Consider the following 13,180-nt stretch of genomic DNA (forward strand, 5'->3'; position numbering starts at 1 on the left):
CTACCCAATCAATGTTTGGAAAATTAAAGTCACCCATACTGATCACTCGTTTGGTACCCATAAGGCTAAATTGGTGATTCACATGAGATAGACTCAAGCTCACCACTACATGGAACATTGTCTTTTTTGCATTTCTACCCTAACTGACTTAAGTTATCTGATATCATTCCTCCTCCTCTCCTATCTCTTCTGTCATTCCTAAAAATAGTATACCCATTACACTCGATCCCAGTTGCCATATCTGATTCTGATAGCCAGGTTTCACTAATGCCAACAATCTTAGGCCACATCATATTCAATAAAGCAATGAACTCAACCCCTTTGTTTCTGATGCCTCCTGGCATTTGTGTATAGATATAATAAATTATCACCTAGCCTATTCTTATAATTAGATATGCAATCTAGTTGGTCTTGTTCTAGAACTTGTTTTTCTTTCCCAGACATACTCAAAAGGTCTGAACACAAAGCATTATTTTTCCACCCCTTCGCCACATACATAACCATGCTCGAAGATATTCATATCATTATCATGTTTGCATACCATAGCTGAACTTTCACACACATTTTTCCCATTCCTCCCTTGATGATCTAGTTTCCGTGACTCTCTGCATTAGGTCTCATACCAAGAAGTAATTTTTCCAGGCTCCTGATGCCAGATACATTCAAGTGTAGGCCATTCTTATATGTCTTTTCTGCCATCAGACTCACTCCACACATCTAAAATCTCGCATCCATTTCTTCTACACAGTCTGTGCATGTAATCATTTGCTATCATCACTCCTTCTTAACTTGGTACTGTTATATCTGAACAGCAATCCTACAATTTTTACTCTCTCACATTTCTTTCTCACTTCTTCTAACAGGCCTTTCATATCTTCTGTCATGCTATATTTGTCACTGCTTAAATTATTAGTACCTACTAGAACTACCATCGCTTTTACTTTTCTTTTTTGTTTTTAGTTACATTTGTCATATAGGAAACTGGAAGTGGTGACTCCCTCGGTAAGTGCAAATCTTAAGATTGAATCATCATACCATATTACCTCTTTTTTCTTAGATTTTGACTGACTTACCTTGTTATTAATTTATGATTACCAAGTTCAGTGCTTTCCTTCCTGTTTTGATCCTTTTTCTTATCCTGTCTAAGTTTAATTAAACATTTTTCCACTTTGTCTAACTCTTTGGTCAATTTTCTAATAATTTCTTTAATCGAGATATTTCTAATGTCAGCTTATCCTCAGATAAATTATCATCATCGCTGTAGTTGCACTTTTGTTCGTCAGGATAAGCGCTCTCCTCAGTAGTAACAAGTTGAGCATTAGACAGTGCCCTGTTGTGATGAGTTTTCAGTGCCATTCTTAAGAGTAGTAAAAAATACACCATTAAATCTAAAAAAACACTTAATAAATCAACAAAAATCAAATTTTTTTTTATTTATTTCAGAATTGGCTTTAATTCTGAAATGGTTTTATTTCAGAAGCTTTTTAACAGCACGTCTTTTCACCAGATAATATAATATATTTATATATACATATACAAATATATATGCTCATGATGCCCTTTAAACTCAGCAAAAGGGCATCATGAACATTATTGATGGCTGAGTTATGGAAGTATATTATATATATACGTGCGTGCATGTCATTTAACCAAAAAAAGTTTGTTTGGTTTTTCATAATAAAAATTAAACAACTACAGAATTTTTCATAAAATGTTTTATTCATTAAAATAAGCATCTTCACAATCTACAACTCTTTCCCAACAAGATGCAAGTTTGTAAATTCTGCCTTTATAAAATGCTTTGTCTTTTGAAGTAATAAACCTAACAACCTCAGCTTCAATCTCTGTTTTATTGCGGAACTGTCTATTTTATGTGTGATTATCTAGCATCAAATAAAGGTGATAACTGCTTGGAGAAATGTCAGGAGAATATGGAGGATGAGGGAGTATCTCCCATTCTAAAGCACAAATCTCATCACATGTAAGTTTTGTAGTATGAGGTTGTCCTGTAAGAACTAGTCCTGGCTGTTTCTGAAGTAACACATCCTGCACTCGCTTGAGTAGATCTCAGCCATAATTGTTTGACCTGCAGCGAGAAACTCATAGTGGACAATACTGGCTCCAGTCCACCACACACACAAAGCATAGAATGAAGTGTGCATACTGCACACTTCATTCTTCCAGGAATGAAGTGTGCAGTACTGGATCGTTTGGTGACAACCAATGATAAGTTCTCTTCCTATTAGAGTAAAAGATCCATTTTTCATCACAAGTGAGCAAGTAATCCAGAAATGGTTCAATTTTATAACATGAAAGAAGTGCAGAACAAAATGATAGCCTTTGAAGTTTGTCATCTGATAATACATATGGGACCCATTTGCTTAGCTTCCATGATTTTCCCAGTTGATGCAAGTGTAAACGAATTGTTTCACCACTCACATTAAACGTTTGTGGAAGTTCTTGACATGTTAATGTAGAATTATTTTCAACAGCAACACATAATTCTTCATTATCAATAATGGTCTTCCTGAACACACGGTGCATCTTCAAGTGATTCATCGCCAGAAACAAATTTTTTAAACCCCACATATATCTTATGGGACACTTCTGAAGCCTTCGAACCAAGTTTAAATTTGTAAAGCAAACAAACTCAAATTACACCAGGTTCAACTGACATTTTAAGAGGGTTCAAAGTCACAGAAAAAGAGCACACACCAAGTTAGAGTGCACTGATTGACTGAAGCATATCTATGCTTTATGACGCACATAAAAAATTGTGCTCTGCAAACCACTACAAAATAGCAAAAACTGCACAAATGTTTTTGGTTACCTGATATATATATATGCCATTCATTGTTTAGTTTAGTTTAGAAACAGTATTCCTTAGTGTTAACATGCTGTTGTTCACGTTTTAGCAACCATACAGAGTTTGCTGATGCTCTTTACCGACTCGTAGTGTGGCACGTAGCAACAGTGACAATTCTAGTCGGTAATGGAAAGTCACAAGCTGGACTGAAGGAATGGAAAGAACAGCTTTCTGCACACATTAGACTTCATGATGATGATTCTAAAAGCTCAGCTGCAACTTTCTGGAGGGGAGACATCCAGATAGGTGGTGCCTGGGTATGTTAATGCTTTTTTAATGTCTTATATTCTATTTGTGCTTGTTATCTTTTATTATACTACAGTAGATTTTGGTAAATCATGACAACATTTTATTGGGACAAGTCTGAAAGAACAAAAACAAAATGAGAATATAACAAGAACCTGCTTTGTTTATTTGCTGTTTAACTGGGCTAGCCAGTAACTTCTATCACATGGAGTGTTAGAAAAATCACGTAATCTTGCATCAAAAATGTAGTGCTGACAAAACACAGCCATTTAATCATGTCACATCAGATTGTTCCCTGTGTTATTAACATGCTACACTGATTCAACAAAATTAGTGAATTGTGTGACAGTTTTATGCTGTTTGAATATGTCAGTAACTGATAAACAAAAGTGTTAGTTATTGGAATAAAGAACAGGCCTCAATCTGAAGGGATCATACTGAGTTCAGTACCATGCAAACAATAATCATCATCATCAAATTACTGCCATGTACCCTCAAGGGGTGTACAGGATATGATAGTACTACATGAAAAAAATTACATCATTACTAACTTCCTATCTACAATTTTCCTCCAAATCAGTCTGTTACTTGTCAAGACTCCAACATTATCAGATCTTATATTTCTATCATCTAAGGCACTCTGTACCGTATCAATCCACCTATATCTTGGTCTTCCTCTGGGTCGTTTTGCTGCCAACCTGGCAGAGAACACTTGTTTTGCTAATCTTTCTTCACCCATTCTGTTTAAGTGACCATACCACCTGAGATTAGCTCTGCTAACGCATTCCTGGATGTTCTGCTAAAAATCCTCTGCTAACACATTCCTGGATCTGCGAACAGTAATGTGTGGATGAAATCTGAATTTTTTAAGAATTGGCTTATGAGTTGGAACATAGAATTATAATGGAAATCAAGAAAACGTTTACTGGGTTTTGACATTTGTTAAGGAGGTCAGTGCAAAAGTTAATCTTTTACAGGCAATATGCCTTATGAACAAGATAGTAGTCGATGAATAAGCAACAAGACCATTTTAAACTGTTCTGCTCACTGTGGTTTTAAGTATTCAATCATGGACATATCAGATATGGCCAATAGTGAAAATGACATTCCATTTGATGTGAAAGCCACATCAGGAATTATGAAGTGTGCATCCATTGATGGTAGTCTTTAATACTAAAATCTTCATATAATGAAAATGAAGATTTGAAGTGGAGGAAAGTGTAACAAAACATCAGAGAGCATGGAGAACAAGAAAGTGATGAGCACACTCCTGAGTGCTCCATGAGTGTCTATCCAAGATGCTAGAAAATTTATTACTGGATTATGACTATTTCATGCAGGATGGCAATGCCATATTAGCACTGATTTTGTTTAATTGCATCAAAAAAAAGGGGGGGGTACCCTTGATCAATTCTTACAAAGTCATTAATTGGTAAGAATTTCATGCATGTTTAATATGCATGTGTATTAAATGCAAATATTTATATTTTACTTTAATTCAAGCCATTTGTTTAAGTTTATAAGTTAGTAATTTCACTACACAATAAACAACTTGTTTACTTGTATTTTGTCTTATGTACATATTTGTTGATGAAAGTTTTTCCACTTGATTATACTATAAACTAAAGATGCCAAGAAATTATATTCTTGGTTTAATCCTTTATCCAAGTGTAAGCAAACAAAGTTACATAAAAAGTCATACTGGATTTTAAGTTTAAACATCATGTATAAAGTACATTATGTACTTTATACATGATGTTTAAACTTAAAAACTTAAATAATTAATATAATGAATATGTAAATATTATATGTATCTCTGATACATATTTTAGTTGATACTAAAATAAGACATAGTTCTGTATGATATTTATAAATTGCATTCAACCCTCATCATGGAAAATAGAATCCAGGTGAATAAGTTTACTATAGTTGAAAGCATACTATGACTGTTTTCCTTTAGAATTGTCGCATCTGTGTTATGGAGTAGGAACAGAACTATTGGAATTATTTTCATCATCATCAAATTCCCTCAGGAAGGTGTATAGGATATTATGATTATACTACATGAAAAATGTTACACCATAACTAACTGCTGATCTACAATTTTCCTCCAAATTAATCAAGAATCCACCATTATCAGATTTTATATTTTTGTTTTCTAAGTGCTTTTTACTGTATCAGTCAATCTTTATCATGGTCTTCCCATAGGTATTTTTCCTGCTAACCTGACAAAGAACATTTGTTTTGTTAATCTTAACTTCTCCCATATAACTGAGATTGGCTCTGCTAACATTCCTGAATGCTAACAATGGCAAGTTCTTTCCTAATATGTTTCTAATATCTTCACTAAAATGTTTTACTTGTTCTGTATGTTCGGCATACAGCTGATGTTTTCATTATCTTTGCCTTTTTTTTTTGTTGTTGCTGATTTTCATACAAATCCTATTACAACAGTTATTCAGTTTAGTTAGGAAATCTTGCTGACTTGTAATGGAATTATTTAAAAGCACTACATCATCTGCAGAAAGTAAAGAGCTGAGAATAAGATTACCAATTTTGTTATCAGATTTAATACCGCTCTCCTTCATAATGTGAGCCATATAGATAATGAATAACAGTGGAGATGACGAGCATCCCTGTCACGCCTGATTCAACATCAAACCATCTTCCTGTACTTCTTTCAGTTCTAACAGCTTATCATCATCATCAAATTCCTGCCATGTACCCTCAAGGGGTGTACAGGATATGATAGTACTACATGAAAAATTTACATCATTACTAACTTCCTATCTACAATTTTCCTCCAAATCAGTCTGTTACTTGTCAAGACTCCAACATTACCAGATCTTATATTTCTATCGTCCAAGGCACTTTGTACCGTATCAATCCACCTATATCTTGGTCTTCCTCTGGGTCGTTTTCCAGCCAACCTGGCAGAGAACACTTGTTTTGCTAATCTTTCCTCGCCATTCTGTTTAAGTGACCATTCACCTGAGATTAGCTCTGCTAACGCATTCCTGGATGCTGACAATGTCAAGTTCTTTCGTAATATCCTCGTTTTAATATGATATTGCCATTGATGCCATCTGTTCACACCTCATATCTGCGGTCAGGACAGATATGAGAGTCCTGAGAAAGATTAGAGGAAAGATTAGAAGTAAAACACTTTGGTCAAGTGTTTTACTACTGCTCTCAGCTCTCAGATCCATAAGTTAAAACTGGTTTGAACACTGTCTTGTATACAGCTAATTTAGAATTCCGACTAATTTCTGTCTTATTCCATATGAATTTATTCAATTGACTTCCCACCATACCAGCTTTACTGATTCTGTTGTCTATTTCTGTATTTAATTTACCATCTTCAGTAAAAATCGTGCCTAAATAGCTGAAATGTTTTACTTGTTCCACAGGTTCTCCATTCACAACACAGTTGACATTTTCAATGATTCTGCATATTTTCATTGTCTTTGTCTTTTTATTGCTGACCTTCATACCATATCTATTACAAGAGCTATTCAATTTAGTCAGAGAATCTTGCAGACTTGTAGCGGATTTATTTAGAAGTATAACATCATCCGCATAAAGCAAAGAGCTGACATTAACATCTCCAATTTCGATATCATGTTTAATACCACTTTCCTTCATAATGCGATCCATATAGATAATGAATAACAGAGGGGATAATGTACATCCTTGTCTCACACCAGATTTAACATTAAACCATCTTCCTGTACTTCCTTCAATTCTAACTGCTGACTTACAACTCAAATAAAGACTAAGTATTGCTTGATATAATGTCCCATTGACACCATATAACTGCAGCGTATTGAATAGCTTCTCTCTTGGCACCTTGTCATATGCCTTTTCCAGATCGACAAAACTTAAATACAGATCTTTGTTATATTCCCATGCTTTCTCGACTATTTGTTGTAAAGTGAAGATCTGATCCTGACAGCCTCTATTTGGCCTAAATCCAGCTTGTTCTTCACCAAGCTTTTCTTCCACAATTCTTCTCAACCGTTTCTCAAGTATACTTGCATAGATCTTGCCAGGAACACTCAGTAGGGAAATACCTCTGTAATTCTCACGTGCAGTTTTATTTCCCTTTTTATATATGGGTACTATGAGAGCTCTACTCCAATCATCAGGAATTCGTCCCTCTGTCCAGGCTTTCTGAACTATGCGGTGCAGCGACTGTAAGACTTTTATACCACCATACTTCAGCATTTCTGGTCGAATATCATCTACTCCTGCTGCCTTTCCACATTTCAAGCATTTGATGGCTTTTTCTACTTCAAGTATGGATATGTATTTCTGACTGCATGCCTGGTCAGTGTTTTTTTATCACTGTGCTGTCATCACTGCTTGTTTCATTTAGCAGTTTTTCAAAGTAATTACTCCATACTTCAAGGATATCTTTTTCTCCCGTTTTCATGTCACCTTTATCATCTCTAATTCCTTTTATAGCACTCTTTCCTCCATTCTTAAGCTTCTTCAACAACCTCTAGAATATTTTGCCACCGTCTTGATATTTATTTTCTATATTCTTGCCAAAGTCCTCCCATGACTTTTGTTTAGCTAGTTTTACACAGTGTTTAGCTTTCTTACATTTGTCTCTGTATTCTCTAAGAGCACAAGCTGACTTATTTGCCAGGAACTTTTGATATGCTTTCTTCTTTTCCTTCACTGCCTCTTTGACTTCCTGTGTCCACCATGGAGTTCTAATTTTTCTATCCATGCAGACAATTTCACCACATGCCTCTCTAGCTGAATCAATCAGGGTTTTCTTCAAGGCTTGCCACTGAATCTCCAAGGTTTGGTTCCTGTTCTCAAACTCTTTCATTTTTTCTTCAATAATCTTTGTGTATTTTAGTCTACAATTCACATCTGAGAGCTGCTCAACTTTTATTCGCTTTAAAATTTTCTTACATGTTATTCTTTTCAATATGAAATTCAATTTTATCCTGCTCAAGACTAAATAGTGATCACTTCCAATTTCAAATCCTCTGTACACTCTGGTGTCCTGCACCAGGGAGAAAACATCACTATCAGCAATAACTTAGTCATGAGACTTTTCTTATTCTTTGCCTCTTCTCTCCATGTGAATTTGTGCACATTTTTATGTTGGAACATGGTGTTAGTAATAACCAGTCCATGTCCTGAGCAGAAATCCAACAGATATTTGCCATTATTATTAGCTTTGCTCTTTTCTCCAAATTTTCCCAATATATATGTCTGACAATCACTCCCTACTCTGTTATTTAGATCCCCAACAAGGAACAACTTTTCTTTTTTCATTGTGTCAGTTGCTTTTTCTAAAGCCTCAAAAATTCCTCCAATTCTACCTTAGTAGAACCTTCTGTGAGACCATAGGCACAAATAAATCTCATTGTCCAGTTCCCCATATTACTCTACTATGGCTACTCCTTCTTTTCCTTGATTGTCATTGTCTGAATATAACAAAATTTTTTATTTATTGCTCAGAAAGATCTCACCAGTTTTTGTCTTTTTTGTTTCAGTCACCCCTATTATGTCGATCTAGTACTTATCTAATTCCTCGGCTAGCTCAATTTCTTTGCCATTCAGGCTTCTTATGTTGATAGTACCGATCTTTAACTCTGGTGATGTTGAGTTGGAGTGTGTTTTCAGATTTGTTCCAGTAGCTGACTTTTCGCTGTTCGCCCTGGTTCCCTGGCGAAACAACGGGGACCTTGTTTAACCGGGTGACGCTCCAGCCAGCATGAAATTTTGTCATGTTGTACCATCATTTTTATTTTGGTTTAACCAATAAGAATACAATTTGGTTGGCTAAATCCTAAATCACCAGCCCATCCTCGTTCAATCAGTATCCAGGTAGATACCCAACAGGGTGCACCACGAGAAGGTGAGGATTGGACATTAGGTCAGAAGTTCTGGTCGTTCTCTGCATTCCTTTAAAGGCTATGTGGAGGTCTCCTCTCAGTTATACAGCTTTGACCCTTAAGCACCCGTAACAGCTTATCTATAGCTCAAATAGAGCTATGTATTGCTTAATATAATGTCTGATTTACACCATATACTTGTAGCATTTTGAAGAGTTTTTCTTTTGCCACTTTGTTGTATGTTGCCTTTTCCAGGTCTTCAAAACTTAAATGCAGAACCTTGTCATATTCCTATGATTTCTCAACTATTTGTTGTAAAGTGAAAATCTGATCCTGACAACTGGTCTCAATTCAGCTTATTCTTCACCGTGCTTTCCTTCCACAATTTTTCTTAGCCATTTCTCGAGTATACTTGCAGAAATATTACCAGGGACACTCAATAGCAAAATACCTCTTTAAATTTCACATTCAGTTTTATTTCTCTTTTTATAGATTGGTACTATGAAAGCTCTACTCTGGTCATCTGTAATACGACCCACTAACTATTCCCTCTGAATTATGCAAAGCAGCCACATTAAAACTTTTATACCTCCATATATGAATATTTCTTGTCAAATTTCCTCTACTCCAGCTGCCTTTTTCACATTTCAAATTTTTGATGGCTTTTTCTACTTCGAGTATGGATATGTACTTCTGACTGTTTGACTTCTAAGTGTTTTCTGCCACCATGCTGACACTGCTTTTTTTAATTAAGAATCTTTCAGAGTAATTACTTTAGACATCTTGAATATCTTTATCTTCAGTTTTTCTGTCACCTTTATTATCTCTGATTTCTTTTACAGTGCCCTTTCCTCCATTTCTAAGCTTTCTAATTTTCCCAGAACATTTCTGTATGCCTGGTAATCATTTCCTACTCTGCTGTTTAGATCTCTAACAAGGACCAACTTTTCCTTTTTTGTTGTGTTATCCGCTTTCTCTAATGATTTCTCAGGTCTTTTTTTCTTAGTAGAACCTTCTGTGGGGCCATAGGCATAGGTAAGTCTCATTGTCCACTTCTCTATTCTGATATTTGCCCACATGACTATGCTTAATAATGCGTGTTATTCAAAATTATCCTAGTATTTAGTGTTGAATACTATAAGTACTCCTTTCACCTGACTATGATTGCCTGATTTGTATTAGTTGCTTAGAAAGATCTTACCTGTTTTTGTTTTCTTTGTTTCTGTCACACCTATTATGTCAATCTGGTAATTCTGCTATTTCCATTTTCTTTTCCATTGATATTGATTTTGAGTTGGGATTTGTTCCAGTTGCTGAATTTGTGCTGTTCACTCTGGTTTTTCCCCTGATGAAAACAAGAGGCATTGTTTAACTTGGTGACACCCCAGCTATCATAAAATTCTGTCATTTTGTACCAAATTGCCAGTCCATCTTCATTCGCTCAGTATCTAGGTAGATACCTAACAGGATGCACCACAAGCAGGTGAGATTGGACATTAAATCAGAAGCCTCAATTCTCTACATTCCCTAAAAGATTGCATGGAGGTCTCCTTCCGCTTATACAGTTTTAACCCTTAAACATTCCTTATCATGAACAAATACATCACAATGTGATTTTTACTTCCACGAGTAAAGAAGCTTAATGTTTTATTAAATAGAATAATCATTTAAAGTATGAGGATGCCTGAAATGTGTATTAATATATGCAATTGAAATTGGAATTTTACCATCTGTGGTATAGTTGATACTACAATTTAGAACAGGTATCAGCAAATGCTAAGCCATCCCAAAGAATGCAAGTGCTCTATCAGAAAACCAAAATGGCCTATGTTGCTTATGAACCATAGTCTAGATATTAATTAGTTACACCTGTTGCATAATTTTATGGAATACATCAGTAAGTTTTGCTTTGATTATTGCTATTTATCTGTGAAGTAGGCTGTCACTTGCAGAATAGCAGTAATCATTTACAACCACTGTCTATATTTAGTAGCCATTAAATGCAGTTAATCCTGGAAGAGAATTCCTTATCATACAAACAGTGTTTTAAGTGAGTATAGGATACAATAGAAGACCATCTTCTTGTCAGAAATGTGGTAAAATATCTTGATACTTTATCAGTAATCATCATTTATGATGATTACTGATAATGAAACAATTTATCCTCACTTCAGATAACTGCATGTGGGTAGCAAATAATAGCCACAATGTATCATATGTGGTGAACTGGCTTCTCTCATGGAATGTCAGAGTTATTCTGGAAATAAAACATTGCTTTCAGTTCTCATTGTTGCATAAAAGCATTGTCAAGTTATATCATTAAACATTCACTTCCATTGATGAATAAGTAATGTTTTCTTAATTTAAGTTTCTTACATTATTTCAGACTCTAACTATTCTAAAAGACATGTTTTGATTTAATATTTACCAGTTTGAAATTTCAAACTTTCAGTCACATGAATCCATCTGTTTACCTGGACTCCAGTTAACAGTTGATGAAGAAAGTCAGGTTACTTGGTCTACTTTGAACCACATGCTTGGAATGGAAAAATATGCCAATAAATCGAATTTACTTCCTCAGGTAACGATTGGATATTTTATTCATTCTAAATGTTTATAAAGTCTAGAATACATATCAAAAAGAAATGATAAAATAGTATGAGAATAGTATAAAATGCATTCATTTAGCAGACATTCGAACAAAACATTTGAATTCATAAAAGTTCTAGTAGGACCATTGTACTCTCCATTTGTTATACTTGTAGTAAGACTAATTTATCTCCAAGCAGTTTCTCAGAACAAAGTTTGTTTAAACATTGCATGAATGAAAAGGTTCTCACCTGTGGTTTGTCTTTCTTGGACCTCATGGCTTCAGTCATAGTAGATTGTTAGTCTAAAGCAGTGTTTCCCAGAATGTTGTACGTGTACCACAAGGGATACATGAAAAATCTTTACGGAATTTGAAGCAGGTTTTTTGCCAAAAGGTTCTTCTTCTCAACTGAAAGAATTTCATTTGTTTTATTAAGCTATTTTTACTCCTAAAAATTTAAATTTCAGAATCTTTGTTTCTGCTGTATGTATATTGGATTCATATAAGTGAAAATGTATTTAATAACTAATAAATGTATATATGTTTTACAAGTTTGTAAGTTATTATAACTCAAATGCTAAAAAAAAAACCTTTATAATTATCCATATTTGAATGAAATATTGTTATACCTTCTCCCAAACTGTCTTTGCCTTGGGGGGGGGGGGGGGGATATGCTGGTGTTACTAAAATTTAAAAGGTGTATGTGGGTACTGAAAATTTGGGAAACACTGGTCTGAAGGATTTGGTAGAAGGGGAAACGAGGAGGAAGAAAGAAAAAAGTGTATCCATTCCCTTTGTCTAACTCAATGGTAACTTTATAATAGAATGCTCAAACATGACCTTCCCATAGTAAATCCATGCTGTTCATTACAAAATATGGTTTCTCTGTCAACCCATTTTTGTTTGTGAACTTTAACTAACTTTGAAAATCTTCAAAAATCATGCTAATAGAAACTGATTAGTCTAATGAACTTGGAGTTTTAGTAGATAGGAAATTTCAAACAAAGATTGCATATACAATTCAGAGAATAATTGGAATGCTGAAACAAACCTTGTCATGTCATGGAGATAAGGAGGTAATTTTGTCTCTTTAAAAGGACTTGATAAGACCTCACTTGGACTATTGTGTGCAGATTTGATCTCCTGGTTTCCATGGTGATTCTGATAAGTGAAAAGAGTGCAAAAGAGAACGTTAAAAATGATGCCAAGATTATTGAATACAGGATGAGAATTTGTGGATGGCAAACACCGGCAAACAGGGAAAAGAGGGGGGGGTGATAGTATTGTGACTTACAAATTTCTAAAAAGGGGTGCTTAAGGGTCAAAGCTGTATAACTGAGAGGAGACCTCCACATAGACTTTAAAGGAATGTGCAGAACCGACCACCGCTTCTGACCTAATGTTCAATCCTCACCTTCTCGTGGTGCACCCTGTTGGGTATCTACCTGGATACTGAATGAACGAGGATGAGCTGGCAATTTAGGATTTAGCCAACCAAATTGTATTCCTATTGGTTAAACCAAAATACAAAATGATGGTACAACATGACAAAATTTCATGCCGGCTGGGGCGTCACCTGGTTAAACAAGGCCTCAATTGTTTTCTCCCTGGTTCCCT

The 13,180-nt window shown here is 35.0% G+C and overlaps 1 protein-coding gene across 1 annotated transcript in view; it reads left to right on the plus strand.

Annotated features, from left to right (window-relative positions):
- The window catches only part of LOC150096851 (mdm2-binding protein-like), a 269,877-nt gene that overhangs the window by 89,278 nt on the left and 167,419 nt on the right, over positions 1-13,180 (plus strand). Inside the window, exons 6-7 of the mRNA XM_090408172.1 lie at positions 2,916-3,123; positions 11,426-11,554. Of these exons, the coding sequence (XP_090264298.1) occupies positions 2,916-3,123; positions 11,426-11,554 (337 nt within the window). The remainder of the gene's footprint in view (positions 1-2,915; positions 3,124-11,425; positions 11,555-13,180) is intronic.

This window comes from Typopeltis vanoorti, chromosome 18, assembly GCF_054136105.1.
Source record: "Typopeltis vanoorti isolate ZY-2024b chromosome 18, IOZ_Tvanoo_1.0, whole genome shotgun sequence".
NCBI classification, from domain to species: Eukaryota; Metazoa; Arthropoda; class Arachnida; order Uropygi; family Thelyphonidae; genus Typopeltis; species Typopeltis vanoorti.